The 19977-nt window shown below is 43.1% G+C and overlaps 1 protein-coding gene across 3 annotated transcripts in view; it reads right to left on the bottom strand.

Annotated features, from left to right (window-relative positions):
* The window catches only part of ASMTL (acetylserotonin O-methyltransferase like), a 101451-nt gene that overhangs the window by 7682 nt on the left and 73792 nt on the right, over window positions 1-19977 (bottom strand). For all 3 annotated transcript variants that reach the window (XM_040423720.1, XM_040423719.1, XM_040423721.1), the window contains exons 10-12: window positions 9518-9699; window positions 1622-1739; window positions 1194-1337 (exon numbers count right to left, since the gene is read on the bottom strand). In XM_040423720.1, the coding sequence (XP_040279654.1) occupies window positions 1194-1337; window positions 1622-1739; window positions 9518-9699 (444 nt within the window). The remainder of the gene's footprint in view (window positions 1-1193; window positions 1338-1621; window positions 1740-9517; window positions 9700-19977) is intronic.

Consider the following 19977-nt stretch of genomic DNA (forward strand, 5'->3'; position numbering starts at 1 on the left):
GGGGTGCCAGAGGCGGCACTCAGAGCCCTCTCTGTGTGCACCTGCACCCTGGAATAAGTCTATGGTGTACTAATATGCCTTAGACTTTTCCCACCATTCATCAGAGCAGGGTGCACTATGAACAGCACAAGCAGTGCACTGAATGCAGGCAGGATATTATAGCTAACTGATAAAGTACATGGAAGATATACTGTATTGTACTGTAGTATTCAGGTTAAATTGCTATGTTGGCACTTTGCGATAAATAAGTGGGTTTTGGGTTGCAGTTTGGGCACTCGGTCTCTAAAAGGTTCGCCATCACTGAAATAGATCATTCTGAAAGTAATGACTTCTATATGAGGTTTACTTTTTTAATTTAATTATTTAAATAAAATGTACTTTTCGATTATATCCTAATTTAATGAGATGCACTTGTACATCTAAAGTTGGTGTAACATACTGAGTAAAAGGTGCATATTAGCACAACAGACAACTTTTATGTTAAAGTCTACTGAGCAACATCAGACTTGAGGTAAGTGAAATGTGGCGCAGCTCTCTATAGCTCCAATAGGGCTCTGGTTGTACATCTGGTCTTCGCATTTGGTTCCCCATTCGTTGGCAGCTGCAGATACTTTGTGCACTAGTCGGAGCTCAATGCACCATAAGAACTTGCTACTAGGATCAAAACCAGATCACGGGTGGCTAGCACTAATGGTTAGGACTGCCATACACATTAGGCTATTGTCGGCCGAACCTGCTGTTTTCAACTGTCCGACAGTATAAAATGTAAGGGGAGCTCTCCAGCAGCAGATGATGTCAGGGTAGAAAAGGATCAGGAGCAATCAATTTTAACGTCCGATTCTTTTTTTCTCCTGGGAGATGAGCCACGATCAGAGGTGTCTGGAAGCACCTCTCTTCTCTTCCTAGAAGCATGCTCAGTTGCACCAAGTCAAGAGAGATAGCTGCAGGCCAAAAGAGTGTTCAGCTGACAGCTATTAAAGGTGTAGGGCCACCAGAAGCCATACCACAAGGTTATAGATTTAATAGACTTTTTGTAATTGACAGTGGCTTAAAATGTACAAAAGTTTAGGGACCTCTTCTCTACTGTATGCCAGGTAATGCTGGCATACTACAGAAATAGGACAATGGCTGTTATGTCTGTCACAATATGTAGGACAAAATGCAGATCACTTGGTGTGGTAATACTGTGGTACCTGAACTAAATGTCACACGACTGGAATCAAAGCTCTCCGGTTGGAATTGGGAAGTATGTTTAATAACTTCAGGCAGATCAAATACATTGACTTTCATTTCTGGGTATGTCCAGACTAGCTCATGAGCAAGAGCACCGGTACAACCTTAAAAAATATAAAAGAAAAGAACAAAACAGAATTAAAGCACAGAAGTATCCTGAGGAATGCTTGTTCTTCTCCAATTAGCATTAATGATAGCGTAATCAAGTTAGGGGGCTGTGCATCTTATAAGTGACCTCTATCATGACAATGGCGCTCTAAAGCAAACTGGACATGCCAAGTTGAAAGATCAACCTAACAACTATGTGACTGTTTAAAATGCACATCATGGCGGCAGCGAGCCATCAGGCTTATATTCATAAAGCACAGACGTAGAACATATTCCTTACCTCCTAGATCACAGGCGGAACTGTACTTAGAAAGGTCAAATGCTGTAACTATATCTCTTGCAGTGATTTTAAGCATACAGTGCATTGCCCTCATGAAGCGTTCCTTGACTTCACATCCCTAATGATAAGGAAGAGAAAGAGCAGGTCATTAAAATAGCATTCAGCTAACTGAAGCAAATGAAGTAATATGAAGACTGTGAATAGCTATTCATTTTAGATTATTTGCCATGTAAACTATGAATTTATTATTCAGAAACACGCCGATATTAGGCATATTTCTGCCGCAGATTGCGGCGCAAAGGTTATTTGCGCTGCAATCTGCGACTTTTTCCCGCTCAAACTAGGTCTAAAAAAGTGGGCGTGGTGTGGATGGGGACATTCTGGCAGGCCCGTCTCAGTCATCATTTTCAACGCAAAATGGTCTAAATGTAAACCAGCAAGGAAGCGGTGTACATTTAGACTGGTGCTGGATGTGCCAAAGTTATGAAGAGGCCGTCGCCTTTTCATAACTTCGATAGACATATTTCAAAGACAGCCTCTTTTTAGGAAGTCAACGCAGCGATCAGCTGTGAATGCTCGGAGGAAGCCTCGTTTGAGAGCTGCTATAATTAGCCTTTAGCAAATGTGGTGCCAATATTCAAAAAAAGGTCCGAAAACTAAGCCCGGAATCTATAGGCCGGTAAGTTTAACATCTGTAGTGGGAAAACGGTTTGAAGGTTTTCTAAGAGATGCTATCTTGGAGTACCTCAATCACGATAAGCAAATAACGCCACATCAGCTTCATAAGGGATCGGTCATGTCAAACTAATCAATGGATGTCGTGTATCTGGACTTCTATAAAGCATTTGACACTGTACCACATAAAAGGTTAGTATATAAAATGAGAATGCTCGGACTCGGAGAAAACAATCTGTATGTGGGTAAGTAACTGGCTCAATGATAGAAAACAGAGGGTGGTTATTAACGGTACACACTCAGATTGGGTCACTGTCACTAGTGGGGTACCGCAGGGGTCAGCATTGGGCCCTATCCTCTTCAATATATTTATTAATGATCTTGTAGAAGGCTTGCATAGTAAAATATCAATTTTTCGCAGATGACACTAAACTGTGTAAAGTAATTAACACTGAGGAGGACAGTATACTACTACAGAGGGATCTGGATAGATTGGAGGCTTGGGCAGAGAAGTGGCAGATGAGGTTTAACACTGACAAATCGACACGTGTTAGAAAATAGTCAGAGTGGCACTGCGTTTAACTTCCTCTGCTGTGCAATGTCATATATGCACAAAGCATGCAAACTTCAGCAACCTGGCGGTGCTCAGCCCACAATAGACTTGAAAATGTACCAAACAAAAAGATATACAGGCGGCACTCACCAATCGGTGCAATCTTCTTTTATTTCCTCCAGAGCTGAATACATCAAAGCTAAATGTATAAATGGCTTGGGGTGGACAACCATACAGTGCAGTGACAGGATATAAGACGACGGCCGTTTCGCACCTCAGCGCTTCTTCAGGCCAGTAACATAGCGGCGCCACTGCGCCAGCTTTTGAATGCCGGCTCCCATACATCACGTGCGTGACGTCACCATCAGCGTCGATGCACGGCGCTTACATGTGACGTCACACTGGGGCCGATATTACATAAAGTGTTACAAAACACATATTTTTGAAAACATGATCCTTCATCAAGGCATACTAAATACTACAGAAACACTCCCAGTTAGTTTTTTTCATTGAAACCCAAGGGGCCAATTGCGCATGAGCGCACAATCCACTTGCTTTCTCTTCTAAGGAGCTCACGGTGTCTGTCTCCCCCTTGTGGGGAGTTCGGTACAATCTCAATGCCAGCAAGTCTCAGAACGCTACTATTTCCTCCATGTTCACAATTTACATGGTCAATAAGGCGTGGACACCCCTTACCTGTGCTAAGTGAACTGGACTGGGGGAAAATGTCAGTATGTGGGTAAGTAACTGGCTCTGTGATAGAAAACATAGGGTAGTTATTAACGGTACACACTCAGATTGGGTCACTGTCACTAGTGGGGTACCTCAGGGGTCAGTATTGGGCCCTATTCTCTTCAATATATTTATTAATTATCTTGCAGAAGGCTTGCACAGTAAAATATCAATTATTGCAGATGACACTAAACTGTGTAAAGTAATTAACACTGAAGAGGACAGTATACTACTACAGAGGGATCTGGATAGATTGGAGGCTTGGGCAGATAAGCGGCAGATGAGGGTTAACACTGACAAATGTAAGGTTATGTACATGGGAAGGAATAATGCAAGTCACCAGTACATACTAAATGGTAAAGTACTGGGTAACACGGACATGGAAAAGGACCTGGGAATTTTAGTGAACAGCAAACTAAGCTGTAGAAACCAGTGTCAGGCAGCTGCTGCCAAGGTCAATAAGATAATGGGTTGCATCAAAAGGGGCATAGATGTCCGTGATGAGAGCATAGTCCTACCGCTTTACAAATCACTAGTCAGACCACACATGGTGTACTGTGTACAGTTCTGGGCTCCTGTGAACAAGGCAGACATAGCAGAGCTGGAGAGGGTTCAGAGGAGGGCAACTACGGTAATAACTTGAATGGGTGGACTATAGTACCCTGAAATATTATCAAAATTAGGGATATTCACTTTAGAAAAAAGATGACTGAGGGGAGATCTAATAACTATGTATAAATATATCAGGGTTCAGCACAGAGATCTCTCCCATCATCTACTGATTCCCAGGCCCATGACTGTGACAATAGGACATCCTTTGCGTCTGGAGGAAAGAAGGTTTGTACACAAACATAGAAGAGGATTCTTTACGGTAAGAGCAGTGAGACTATGGAACTCTCTGCCTGAGGAGATGGTGATGGTGAGTTCACTAAAAGAGTTCAAGAGGGGCCTGGATGTATTTCTGGAGTGTAATAATATTACAGGCTATAGCTACTAGAGAGGGGTCGTTGATCCAGGGAGTTATTCTAATTGCCTGATTGGAGTCGGGAAGGAATTTTTTTCCCCTAAAGTGAGGAAAATTGGCTTCTACTTCGCAGTTTTTTATTTGCCTTCCTCTGGATCAACTTGCAGGATAACAGGCCGAAATGGATGGACAGATGTATTTTTTCAGCCTTACAAACTATATTACAATGTTATAATGTTAGACAGCGCTTTAAGCTGTGTTTTGTATTGACTTTCATGACCATGCTGCAAGAAACCAACACAAAAGTTTCCCCCACAGACGCCTGATTGCTAGAAGCGCCCAAGTATCTTGGCAACCCTCAATCAATTTTGTGTTGTGGAACCTGCCAAATCAGATAGCGTATGGTATGGCTTTGAAAGAAGTAATTATTTTCTTTTATACATTCACACTTCTTCCTCAAAACTACAGAGCTAATATACTGAAAGTTACCACATGTCCGCTACACAGTACAAAGTACATCAAGACCACGGCACTCCAATAGTTAGTTCATATAGATATTAGTGACTTATTGAATCTATCCAGCCTTTATGTCTTATCAGGCATTCCAACTCATGAATGCCTGACGAGACATAAAGGCTGTGAAAAAGGTCTAGGTTAGACCGAAACGTTGGCCATAGTATATTTACTACTTTGGATAGATTCAATGAGTCTCTAATATCTATATGAACTAACTATTGGAGTGCCGTGGTCTTGATCTACTTTGACATTGAAATATTTACCACTGAGCACCATCAAAATCAACTAGGAGTGCCGACCAACTCTTCACCTATCCGTTACACAGTAGAGAGATAAGAGTTTCCTTCTGCATTCATATGTATGGCTTGCATCCAAGAAAAGCTACATGAATGACCATGTGTTTTCTGCAAACATTTTGGAATGGAATATAGAGCAACCTACTTACGTTGGTGACAAACTTGATCTATAAGGTTTCCCAATTCAGAGTAAACTACTTCTACTTTACTAAGAATTTACTTGTGTTGTTTAGGAGCTTATGCCGTATTCCTCAACACAAATGTGCCATAATAAAGAATGCAGCACATGATGTGCAACCTTCACAGCGAGTCCTGCACCACTCGCAAAGCGTCAAAATAAAAGTAAATGTTCACAGCAGAGCAACCCTTGAAAAAAGCATTTCTAATGCCAGCCCTGATATAGTTTACATTGGGAAGAGTGGTGCCAAAATTATTGAGAGGCGCATGCTTCTGTCTAATTCTGGCACATCTTGGTAGGTCCATGAACTACATTTCAGTTGTGACTTGCACTAGTAAAATAGGGGAGGTTAGTCTTAAATGTGCCGGCCAGCGCAGGCCTGTCTTCTCCTGACTAAGCCCAACACACTTTTCACAAAAGTAGCGAGTGCACCGCACAACAGGGCTTGCGCAAAAAATTGCGACTTTTTGACACCACTATTCTGGCTCAGGGAGTTTGATAAATTACCCCCATTGACCCTCACAAACGTGGGGCATTAAAGTATGGACGTAGTAATTACCAGAGTATCTGAATGTGTCTTATGTAAATTTTCCCTAAAATAGCATTTTCTACTACTTAAAGGGATTCTAAACCCTGAAAAAACAAGAAAAATGAAGCATAACCTGTTTACAAAAATTTGTAGTCTTTTCTTCATTGACATCTCCAAACTGCTGCAGAAATCAGTCAAATGCTATGGACACCTTCAGGACAGTTTTTTTTTAATGAATAAAATTTTCATTTTGGGCTAAAAATAATTTTTGCTAAATTTTTCAGCAGTTTTTGTGAAACAGGTTACATTTCAGTCTGTTTGCAGACTGTCACTCTGTTTACTCTGGGTCCTGCTCATGCATAGCTTTTATGTATTTCTGATCCCCTAAATACTCGTTATAGCTAAATTGTTACCAGACTGATACGTGAGCAGTCGTCTGACTGGGATAAGAGTAAACAGAAAGTGACAGTCTACAAACAGACTGAAATGTAACCCCTGTATCACAAAACTGCTGCAAAGACAATTTAAAAAAACGATTTTTAGCCAAAAATGAGTAGAATGCCATAACTGAAGAAAAATTACGGCCGAAGATGGGGACCACAAATTGTGGCCCCCAATGCACGGAACGACCCAGCAACAGCCGTGTGCATGAGGCCTAACTCAGCTTTTCCAGAACCCAGAAAGGCAAATCTGACTAGCTAATGCACTATTTAGTAGTGAGGAGGAGGCTTTATCTTGGTAAATTTAGTATTCTGCAGTTTCTATTACAGTTCCACATGGTTTTAAAACGGCTTTCCCAAAACAATAAAAAGCAAATCTGCCTAGCCATGGCACTATTTGGGTATAAGGAGAATGATTTATTTAGCTAGACTTATTTTTTTTTAGCAGTCCCTATTACATAGCGCCAAAATATTCTGCAGCGCTTCACATGCATTATCATCATTAGGTACCCAGGGACCCTGAATGACAAATCTGTCTAGCTATGATACAGCATGGAGGATTTGTCACTGGGATTATTACTCGGCTTTTACAGGCTCCTGGCTGGCAAATGCAGCTAGGTATTCTACCATACCCTCCATACCCTTCTACCATACCCTGGGTCACGTGCATCAGAGGGGCAGAGACATTACTGCAGCCTGAGAGAACAATGCTCTACTTTTCAAATTTATTTTTCATGGTCTGCAAATGTGATATCTAACAAAAAAAAGAGCAAATAACAAACACACATAATGAGATTATTATGTTATGTTTGTTGGTTGTTCATTTTTTTTTGTTTGGATTCTGAGTATAGTGGCACTTTGCATCAAGAGCCAATTTGAAAAAAGTATCTTTCAGCACACTCTAGTGGCACAAAGCTGTAGTGCAATATCTACAGTATAAGACATGCATTTTAGGCTACTTTTACACCTGCGTTCGGTGCGGATCCGTCTTGTATCTGCACAGACGGATCCGCACCGATAATGCAAACGCTTGTATCCATTCAGAACAGATCCGTTTGCATTATTCTTAAAAAAGAAAAGTCTAAGTCAAAACGCACCATATTGTGTCAGTGATCCATTGTAAGTAAGGACGGATCCGTTTGGCTCCGCATCGTCAGGCGGACGCTTTGCAAGCAGCGTTTTGGTGTCCGCTTCCAGTGCAGAATGGAGGCGCAACGGAGCCAAACTGATGCATTGTGAACGGATCTTTATCCATTTTGAATGCATTGGGGCTGAACTGATCCATTTTGGGCCACTTGTGAGAGCCCTGAAACGGATCTCACAAGCGGACCCAGAAACGCCAGTGTAAAATTATACTGGTTTTACGTGTAACAGATTTCACTGCGTTTGGATTAAGAATGCTTACAATGGTAACAATTTTGCCTGTTACTACTGTAGACTTGGTAGGGGTTCAGGGGTAGATTACAGCAGCAAGATCATAAGCTCCTACTAGTGGTGATTGCAAGCAAAATTTTGATCACTTCATAAAAGTGAACATCTCAGCTCCTCGTTAATAAGACTCATTCCCTTTAGTGTACATGCAGCCTTATCTGATAATCTTGTTTTCTGCAGCAAGTACGGATATATCCCAATGTTTCTCCCCTCTGCCTCAGAGGCTGTAAGTCTGAAGGCACAATATACCATACGTGGGGTCCATCTTATTGTAAGCTCGTGCTGGGATATAGTGTGCTCCCAAATTTCAAATATCTTAGGTACCCCATATCCTAAGAGACTGCCTACTTGTCTTTTAGGGGACAAAACTTTTGGACTTATCTACCCTAAATACAAACTCGCACAATTTATATTATTAGAGGCTAGAATTGAGTTTGCCTTTAAGTAGTGCTTGAGTGCCCTCAGCTTCCAAGCTGCCATTGACAGGATCAATAGAATAATTATTTATGAAGAACTTGAGGGTATCCACAGCAACATTTTTTAACCTTTTAAGAAACTCTGGAACTCTTAACTCTCCTCCTCCCACTCCACAGATTTCCAATATTGAATTAGTTTGTATTACTACACTGGGCCACAATATTAGCCCGATTTTCCCCTTACTATGCCAAAAGGGCTTACAGGACCACGGCTCTGATATGAGGTATCATGGGGAATGAGGGTCTGATCTGAGGTCTGATAGTAGTCTGATCTGAGGTCTGTTGGGGGTCTGATCTGAGGTCTCATGAGGAATGGGGGTAGGATGTGAGGTCTGATTTGGGGGTCTGATCTGAGGTATGAAGGGGGTCTGATGAGCAATGGGGGTTTGATTTGAGGTTTGATGAGGAATGGGGGTCCAAGGGTCTGATGAAAAATTAGGGTCTTATTTTGGGGTCTGATGAGGAGTGGGGGTCTGATTTGAGATCTGATGGGGCTCCGATTTGAGGTCTGTTGAGGAATGGGGTTTTTAACGGAGGTCTGATGGGTATGTGATCTGAGGTTTGATGAGCAGCGAGAGTCTTATCTGAGATGAAGATTGTAGGTCTGATAAGAGGTCTGTTGAAAAATATTTATTTTCCTCCTCTAAAACCTAGGAACGTATTAAGGTGAGGGTTAATACAGTAAATATGCATGCATTCACTTACCTGTTGAATATGATGGCTCTTGTTCAGAGGTGTCTATGTTTATGTATGTTTCCTATTCTACCTTCATTTGTCTCCCTCCTTACCCTACTGCCTGCTACCTTTCATCACACAGCTTTATTGTCCTCTCATAATCCATCTTGATGGGAATGATGTGGCTTTGTATCGATTTTTCTTGAGTTTTAAAACTAATAAATGCCTTTTGAAATAATAAATAGCAGATGATCATCACCTATATGTACTGACTTATAAATAATTTCTGGCCCCATCAGTGGCCAGTTGATTTTACATTAGGTCTATAGATGGGATTTGAAGCTTCATAAATATACAGTACAAATGTAGAAATATCAAATAAAAAAAGTTGGATATGGGTTCAAGACCCAACCACAAAAAGGTCCTCTTACATTTATGTTGTCACATGCTTTCTTAACAGCGGTTCGATGTTGGCCTCCACCTTCTACTACTGCAGAGTCCAGATGTGTGAAATGGGAACATAAATGCTCACTGCAGTATGTGATGTAATCATGGATGGAAAATTCAGCATCAGAAACCAGGTACGTATTGGCAAGTTCAGTGTTGCTGTAAACTAGAAAGAGAGAGATATCATACAGAAATAACATTGGTGCTTTGTTAGATTTTTTTACAGAGAGGAACCAAACATTGGCTGCAAATAAAGACTAAAAGGCTCATATCCACATTTCATGACAATATTGTCTGAACACTGTCCATAAGTGAAGAGCTCCACTAGCATTGTGCAACTCACAAACAATGGAAAAGGTACCTACTGAATGGAAGGAGAACTCCATCACCCTCCCAGCTTTTATGCTGTGTCCTTGAAGCAAATGAGTTTAGCAACCCACAGCAGCCTTCATACCCAGCCAGCAGCAATTAGATGACACACAGTATGAATCAGGGTCACCCATTCTCCCTTCTCTATTCATTTCTATACTGCACACATATTCCACAGCACTGCTCAGAGGTTGTCACCAATATCAGTCCCTGTGTTGTCTTAATTTGGATTCACAATATTAATTGCAAATTAACCTTAGCATGTCTTTGGAGGGTGGAATGAAACCAAAGTAACCAGGGGAAACTCACACAAACATGGGGAGAATCTAAAAACTCAGGTTGGACTACAGACAACAGTGCTAACAACTGAATCAATGTAACTCCAGGCAAATCACACTTCTGTGAAATCAACCTGTCCAGTTATGAAGCAACACTGATTGTGAATCAATTTCTCCTGTAGTTGTGCAAATTGAACAGACAACAGGTAGAAATGAGGCAATTAGCAAGACAACCCCTATAAAGGAGAGGATCAGCAAGTGGTGACCACAGACCATTTCTCTGTTCTCATCCTTTTTGGCAGTTGTTTTGGTCACTTTTGCATTTTGTCATTGCTCTCACCCCTAGAGGTAGCATGAGGCGGTGTCTACAACCCACAGAAGTTGATCAGGTAGGGCAGCTCATCCAGGATGGCACATCAATGCGAGCTGTGGCAAGAAAGTTAGCTCTGTCTGTCAGCACAGTGTCCAGAGCATGGAGCAGATACCAGGCGAAGTGAAGAGGGGTGTAGGAGGGCAACAACCCAGCAGCAGGACCGCTACCTCCGCCTTTGTGCAAGGAGGAACAGGAGGAGCACTGCCAGAGCCCAGCAAAATTACCTCCAGCAGGACACTAATATCCATGTGTCTGCTCAAACTGTCAGAAACAGACTCCATGAGGGTGGTATGAGGGCCCGACTTCCACAAGTCGGTGTTGTGCTTACAGCCCAACACCGTGCAGGGCAATTGGCATTTGCCAGAGAACACCAAGATTGGCAGATTCGACATTGGCGCCCTGTGCTCTTCACAGATGAGAGCAGGTTCGCACTGAGCACACGTGACAGACGTTACTAGAGACGTCGTGGAGAACGTTCTGCTGCCTGCAGCATCCTCCAGCATGACCGGTTTGGCAGTGGGTCACAGCCCTCCATGTGCTAGCCAGAGGTACCCTGACTGCCATTAGGTACCAGGATGAGATCCTCAGATCCATTGTGAGACCATATGCAGGTGCAGAGGGCCCTGGGTTCCTTCTGATGCATGACAATGCTAGGCCTCATGTGGCTGAAGTGTGTCAGCAGTTTCTGCATGATGAAGGCATTGATGCTATCAACTAGCCTGCCCGTTCCCCAGACCTGAATCCAATCGAGCACATCTGGGACATCGTGTCTCGTTCCATCCACCAACGCCACATTGCACCACAGACTGTCCAGGAGTTGACTGATGCTTTAATCCAGGTCTGGGAGGAGATCCCTTAGGAGAACATCCGCCACCTCATCAGGGACATGCCCAGGCATTGTAGGGAGGCCACACACACTACTGAGCCTCATTTCCTTGTCTTGAGTCATTTCCGCTGAAGTTGGATCAGCCTGAAATTAAATTTTCCACTTTGATTTTGAGTATCATTCCAAATCCAGACCTCCGTGGGATATTAATTTTGATTTACATTGATCATTTTTATGTTTTATTGTGCTCAACGCATTCCACTATGTAATGAATAAAGATTTACAATTGGAATATTTCATGAATTGATATCTAGGATGTGTTATTTTAGTGTTCCCTTTATTTTTTGAGCAGTGTATATTCTGTGCTATAAAGTCAATAGGGATAAACTAAAAAACTTCTTCATTCTGCTCTTATCCCGTAATATGGGTGATTTAGCATATAGATTTTCAGGAAAAATACCACTACAGCTTTTTATATTTTTTTTAAGCAAAAGCCAGAAGTGGATCCAGCAGAAAGAAGAAGTATAAGTCCTTCCTTTGTATTTTCTACTCTTCTTGCATCCACTTCTGGCTTTGGCTAAAAAAACAAAAAACAAAAAAACAAAACAAACAACAACAGACATGTTGAAATCCAAAATGGACGACCCTTTTTTCTCCCCATCCGCCATTGAGGGTCAGTCAGAAAAATATAATAAACATTAGATGGTTAACGGGTCCTGCCAAGATTGGCAGGTTTGGCCCATTTTCATCTAATGTGTATGGTTACTGTACCTTAAAGGGGTTATTCAGGAATAGATATTTATGACATCCTCAGGATAGGTCATCAGTATCAAATCTGCATGGGTCCGACACTCTGGACTCCCGCCGATCAGCTGTTTGATGTTGATGTCATCATCATAATTCCCGGATAACCCTTTATCCCTTTCAGGACTGGGTCATTTTTCACCTTTCTGCCCAGGCCATTTTTGCAAATCTGACATGTGTCACTTTATGTGGTAATAACTTTGGAACGCTTTTACTTATCCAGGCCATTCTGAGACTGTTTTTTCATCACATATTGTACTTCATGACAGTGGTAAAATTGAGTCCAAAAATTTCATTTTTATTTATAACAACAAAATACCAAATTTTCCAAAATTAGCAAATTTCCAAATTTTTATTTCTCTACTTTTATAATAGATAGTAATAACTCCGAAAATAGTCATTACTTTACATTTCCCCATGTGTCTACTTCATGTTTGGATCATTTTGTGAATGCCAATTTTATTTTTTTGGGACGTTAGAAGGCTTAAAATAAAATCTTTTTAAGGGACCAGATCAGGTCTGATGTCACTTTGTGGGCTTACATAATAGAAACCACCCAAAGTGACCCCATTTTAGAAACTACACCACTCAAGGTATTCAAAACTAATTTTACAAACTGTGTTAACCCTTAAGGTGTTCCACAAGAATTAATGGAAAATGTAGATGAAATTTTTGAATTTCACTTTTTTGGCAGATTTTCCATTTGGTTTTGGAAAGCAGATTTCATTGGGATAATTTTAAGTTGCCATGTCACATTTGAAGACCCCCCTAGAGTAGAAACTCCCAAAAAATGACCCCATTTTGGAAACTACGGGATAAGGTGGCAGTTTTGTTGGTACTATTTTAGGGTACATATGATTTTTGGTTGTTCTATATTACACTTTTTGTGAGGCAAGGTAACAAGAAATAGCCGTTGTGGCACAGTTTTTATTTTTTATTATGTACAGTGTTCATCTGACAGGTTAGATTATGTGGTAGTTTTATAGAGAAGGTTGTTACGGACGCGACAATACCAAATAGGACTACTTTTTTTGGTTCTTTGTTTCAGTTTTACATAATAAATAAAAGCGGTCCAAAATTGATCAGTTTTGCCCTAATGCATTCTGAATGGATAAGGATCCGTTCAGAATGCATCAGTTTGCCTCCGTTCTGGAGTTTGCCTCTGGAGGCGGGCACCAAAACGCTGACACAATATGGCACAATAGAAAACGGATCCGCCCCCCATGGACTTTCAATGGTGTTCAAGACGGATCTGTTTTGGCAATGTTAAAGATAATACAAACGGATCAATTCTGAACGGATGCATGCGGTTGTATTATCGGTGAGGATCTGTCTGAGCAGATCCATGACGGATCCGCACCAAACGCGAGTGTTAAAGTAGCCTTAATTTGTCTTAGGTAGGGTATCATTTTGTGAGGGATGAGATGACGGTTTGATTGGTAAGATTTTGGGGTGCATATGACTTTTTGATCGCTTGCCATTACACTTTTTGCGATGTAAGGTGACAAAAAATGGTATTACTTACCGGTAATTTGATTTTATAGAGCCCATGACAGCACCTCCGGGGGATCCACCCTAAAGAGACAGGAAACCTGCAGAATAAAATGGGCGGACACTCTGCTCCCCTTCAGTGAGTTTTCCAAGTATCGGAGGAAGGCTGCCAACATATGTTAGACATGTAATTAAACTTTTTTTTTTTTTTTTTGCAACGCCCGTGGGAGTATAGAAGGACAACCAGGGAGGGAAAACCAGGGTGCTGTCATGGGCTCTGTAAAATCAAATTACCGGTAAGTAATACAATTTTTTCCTATCGCCCATGACAGCACCACCGGAGACTTACTAGAGTAATCCCTAAGGGTGGGAAGTAGAGAGAAGAACCCCTTTACCAAAGGAAGAATCTCCAGAAAAGCTCAAGTCCAGCCTGTAGTGCTTAAAAAAGGTGGAAGGTGAAGACCAGGTGGCTGCCCTGCAAATTCTATCGATTGGGACTGAGGACCTCTCTGCCCAGGAAGCAGCTACCGCCCTGGTAGAGTGAGCCCTCAGACTAACAGGAGGAGACAACCCCGAGGATAGGTAGGATAAGGAAATGGCAGAAACGACCCACCGCGAGATAGAACTTTTTGAGGCAGCTGAACCCTCCTGAAACTGCAGGAAGAGTGAAGAAGACTTCCGCCAAGAAGAAGTAGAGGACAAATAGGCCAAAAGGGCTCTCTTGACATCTTGATACCCTGGCGCAGGAGTGCCCAGGCGGAATTTCCACTCCTGCGCCAGGGCATCTATCCCACAAGGGGATCCCGCCTGGTTCAGGGAATATAATCTTGCCACCTTCTTGTTTGAATGGGTAGCAAATAAGTCGATCTCTGGGATGCCCTAAAGATCCACTATTTTCTGGAAAATGAAAGGGTCTAGAGACCATTCCCCCCAAGACAGAGTATGGCGGCTCAGGAAATCCGCCTGTTTGTTTTCCACACCCCTGATGTGAACTGCTGAGATCGAGGTGCACACTCTCTCTGCCAGACCTAAAATGACATAAGCTTCTTCCATGAGAGCCCTGCATCTTATCCCTCCCTGTTTGTTCAAATAGGAGACTACAGTTCTGCTGTCCGAAAGAATCCTTAGATCTCTTCCCTTTATTTTTGGGAGGGACGCCCTCATTGCAAGGCCGACCGCCATCAACTCTTTTAGATTAGAGGACTTTACTCTCTGTAAGGGGTCCCAACGACCCTGGAAGGAAGTTCCCTGAATGTGGGCTCACCACCCCCAAGGACTTGCGTCCGTGGTCAGGCAAACTAACCTGTCCATCTTCCACGGGGCACCCCGAATAAGATTCTCCGTATCTAACCACCAGGATAGCTTCTGGAGGGTCTGGACTGAGATCTTCAGCTTTGAGTCTAAGGACCTGCTTCCCTTCCAATTGGACAGGATTTCCCACTGTAAGGCTCTGGAGTGTAGCTGTGGCCACCTTACTGCCGAAATGCAAGACGTGGAGGAGCCCAGGACTGACATCGCTGTTCTTATTGAGGTAACTGGTCTCCTGGTCAGGTTTCTGATCTTGTTTTGAACGATATCCACCTTTTCTGTAGGTAAAAAAACATTACTGGAGAGATGAGTCCAGGATTAAGCCCAGGAAGGTATGCCTTCTTGCTGGATGGGGTCTTAAAGGGGTTATCCCATAATAATGATCACTGTTAAATCAGTTAATGATTTGACAGTGATCATTTTTCTAAATATACTTGATTAACAAATTCCCACCGTTTAGGATGAAATTCATCCCCACTTACCTTATTGTTGTGACTCGGTCTCCCCTGGTTACGGCCACCGCTCTTCTCCAGAATCCCGATCGCCGCGCTTGCGCAGAAGACTCCTTCTTTTCTCCCGGCCAGGCCGCTCGGTGTCCTGAACGCGCACGCTGCCGCGCATGCGCGACGGTGACTTCTTCCCGGCCAGAATAGTACAGAGCTGCGAACGCGCACGCCGGCTCTGTACTATACTGGCCAGAAATAAGACACCATGGCGCATGCGCGGCGGCGTGCGCGTTCAGTCCAGCGCGCGGCTCGGCCGGGAGAAGACTTCAATCAAGATGAAGCCCGCCCCCAGCCAGAATCCAGGAAGTAAACGGCGCGGTGGCAGCAGGTAAGTATAAAAAGGCAAAGTGGGTTAACCCCTTTAACTTCTCTTCGTTTATTATCCAACCCATTTGTTTAAATGGACCGGACTTCTGATATTGCTGATTTGCAGGCTTCTTCTGTCTGATCCACAATTAAGAAGTCGTCTAGGTAAGGGATAAAGAGAATATCCCTTTCCCTTATGTGGGCCGCTATTTCCGCCACCAGCTTTGTGAACACTCTCGGGGCCATGGAAAGGCCGAAAAGGAGAGCCTGAAATTGAAAATGTTCCAGTTGACCTTTCAGGTAGATTGCCACCCTTAGGAACCTTTGATGTTCTATCGCAATGGGGACGTGGTAGTAGGCGTCTTTTAAGTCGAGAAAGGCCATGAAGCACTGAGGATATAGGAGGTTGATCGCTGATCGTATAGTCTCCATTTTGAATCTTTTGGGTTGAAGAAAGAGGTAAAAAAAAAAATTAAATTTATAATGGTTCTGAAAGAACCACCTGGTTTTCTGACCAGAAAAAGCAGTGAGTAAAACCCCTTGCCCTTTTCTTCTTCTGTTACCGGGGTTAAAACCGATTTTTTCTATTAATTTTAATACCTCTTCCTCTATGAAGGATTTTCCTAGAGCCGAAGACGGATCAACAGTTGGTAAGAATCCGGCAGGAGGAGATTGAAGGAATTCTAATTTTAAGCCCCTGCCGATGGTATCTAGAATCCAAGGACTTAAAGAAATTTTCCTCCATTCTGCTAAGAAGTCCTTCAGTCTGCCCCCTACAGGAGTTCTGGCGTCATTTCTGGTCTGACTTTCTCTTATCCGAGGAGGACTGGTTAAAGAAAAAGTTCCTGCTTTTCCTCTGACCTCTGAAACGGTCTTCCCTGGCCCTTGTATCCTGTTCTTGGTTACCCCTAAAGGGACGAAAAGGCCGAATGAATCTATTTTTATAAGAAAAAGATCCCTGGAAACTTCTTCCTGTCTGCCGCCTTGTCCAGAAGATCGTCTAAGCTTGGACCAAAAAGGTATTCCCCCTCACATGGGACTCCACAGAGTTTTGATTTGGAGGCAATATCCCCACTCCAATTTTTTTGCCATAGCGTTCTGCGCACCAAGTTAGATAAAGCTGCTCATCTGGCTGCCAACCTAACTGAGTCAGCTGAGGCATCCGCCAGAAAGTCGGCTGCCTTCCTAATCGTAGGGAGGAAGGTCAAGATATCTTCCCGGGGGCACCTAGCTCGGCTAATCAGACAATAAGAGACCGGGCCGTACAAGTGGAGGCTATGCTGGGCCTAAAAGAGGAGGTTGATGCCTCCCAAGCTCCTTTAAGAAAGGCATCCGCCTTTTTATCCAGAGGGTCCTTTAATATTCCGGTATCCTCAAATGGTAGGGCCGTCTTCCTGGAGACCTTTGATATAGCCACATCAATTCTAGGTGCCTTATCCCAAGAGGTAGAATCTTCATCTTTAAAGGGATATTTACATTTAAGATTCTTTGATATAAATACCCTCTTATTGGGTTTTCTCCACTCTCCTTTTATTAGAGCCGATACGTTTTTATGTACTGGAAAGATACCATGTTGTCTGGATTCCAACCCCCCCAAACATAATATCTTGAAATGAGCGGGGTTCCAGAGTTTCCTCTATGCCCATGGTCAAGCGAATGGCTTTAAGGAGTTTTTCAGTGTCTTCTACAGGGAAGCAGGGCCCCCCCCCCCCCCCCATTTCTTCCTCCCCAGAAGAGGTCTGAGATGAGACATCAGAGGCCCCAAATACCGAGGAAGGGGCCTCCCCCTCATCCGAAGAAAGGGGTTCCCCAGTGCACTCTCTACGCTTAGGTCTTTGCTATCTTTTGGCAGCCTGGGAAGCGTTAACTTCCGAGCGGACTAATGCTTGTAGGCACTTGTAAAATGAAGGGGATTCCTCAGCCACCGTCTTATCTATACAGGGCTGGCACATTTTCTTATCCCAGTCAGAAGATGACCCCAATCTGCATAAGGCGCACTCCTTATTCTTCTTTTTTTAAACTACTTTTTTGGGCCTAACCGAAGCAGGAGGGACAGTAGGCTCCTCAGAAAGCTTGTCTTCTTCCATACCTGCAGAAGTGAAGTTCAGCCCAGGTCACAAGAGAGACACCGGCCAATGAAACTCACGCTCTAACTCATAGGGCGCCTGGAGATGACGTCACCGCCGACGCACTGAAGCCGGTCACATGACTTCAGGAGCGCTTCATGGCCTGCTCACAGCCGGAGCCACTCCTCTTCTTCCCCCTGGTGGCCGGCGTTTCGTCTTCCCGGCACATACAACGATGCTGCCCGCGTATCCAGAGCTCCTGCACACTGACCGCCCCCTCTGGAGCTCAGCTGTGCCTCTGCCTCCCTTAGCGCACCACCTGATGCCGCCAAACTTACCAGGGACTCGCAGGTTAGTAGAGGAGAGCCACAAGAGGGAAGGATCCATGCACACACGCTGCAGGCTTCCCATCAGAGACAGGAAACCACACTGAAGGAGAGAAGTGTCCGCCCATTTTATTCTGCAGGTTTCCTGTCTCTGGGCGGTGGATCCTCCGGTGGTGCTGTCATGGGCGATAGGAAAAAAAGAAATACATTTTTGACACCGTTTAAATTTTAATTTTTTTACGGTGTTCACCTGAGGGGTTAGGTCATGTGGTATTTTTATAGAGTAGGTCGTTATCGACGTGGCGATACCTAATATGTATACCTTTTTTTATTTATTAACGTTTTACACAATAACAGCATTTTTAAAAAACAAAAATAAATTATGTTTTAGTGTCTCCATAGTCTGAGAGGCATAGTTTTTAATTTTTTGGGGCAATTGTCTTAGGTAGGGGCTCATTTTTTGTGGGATGAGGTGACGGTTAGATTGGTACTATCTTGGGGGGTATACGCCTTTTTGATCGCTTGATGTTGCACTTTTAGTGATGCAAAGTGACAAAAAATGGTTTAATTAGCACAGGTTTCATTTTATTTTTTTGACGGTGTTCATCTGAGGGGTTACGTCATGTGATATTTTTATAGAGCTGGTTGATAAGGAAGCGGCGATACCTTTTTTTCTTTACTTGAAACTTTTATTTTTATTTTTTTGGGAAAATTTATTTTTTTTGTCCCATTCTGGGATATCAACTTTTGGGGGTCTGATCCCCTTTACAATGCATTACAATACTTCTGTATTGTCATGCATTGGCTGTAAGTGTATTACTTAATGTAATTCACTTACAGCCTGCTTGCCTGTGAGATCCAGGGGGCTGGATCTCCCAGGCTCTCCCGGAAGGCAGCGACGATGCCTAAGGAAGGTATCGGGCTGCCTTCCGTGCCATCTGGTCCCCGTCACAGCAGGGCGGGGACCCGAATACCACCCCGCACATGTCTAAAGCCTGCACGTGCCGCACGGTCAGCAAATGGCATTTATTATGTGGACAAAGTTAATACAAGACACTTACTAATGTATTGTGATTATCCATATTGCTTCCTTTGCTGGCTGGATTCATTTTTCTATTGCATTATAAACTGCTTGTATCTAGGGGGTTACGACCACCGCTGCAGTGCAAATACAAAGTGGCCAGGACGGAAGCTGCTGCACATGCGTGACAGTGTGCTCTCCCATCGTCCCGGTCACCATAGAGGCCGGTGCTTTTTCCTATAATGCAAGCACAGCCACTGTAACCATGAGTACGAACAGTGTATAATGTGATGAAAAATGAATCATGCTAGCAAAGGAGACAATATGGACAATCAAAATACATTAGTAAGTGCCTTGTATTAACTTTGTCTACATGATAAATGCCACTTGCTGAAGTGACACAGCCTCTTTAAGACTTACTGTAATCTAGTCAAGCGGTTAAGGTCAACTTAATTTATCTTTATTGTAAGCTCTGCGACACTTTGACAGGTTCTTAAAAGCATTGGAGGTGGTGGAGATGTCTGTTTGCATGTTGTTAATGGTTGATTGTGTTATGTTTTTAGACTTCTTGAACTGTATATATATACTGAGTTGATCTTCAATAAAAGGAGTTCCTGTTTTACCCTTCATCATGTTGCGGCTGGTGTTTGGGTAACTGATCGACACTGGGGATTGCTATACGCTAAAGATTTGCTATACTCCCCTGGCTATAACTACTAGCTCTTGTAAGAGCCGTTCCTGCTCTCTGGATTTAGGAGAGGTTCACCCCA

The sequence above is a fragment of the Bufo bufo genome, chromosome 3, assembly GCF_905171765.1.
Source record: "Bufo bufo chromosome 3, aBufBuf1.1, whole genome shotgun sequence".
In the NCBI taxonomy this organism is placed as follows: Eukaryota; Metazoa; Chordata; class Amphibia; order Anura; family Bufonidae; genus Bufo; species Bufo bufo.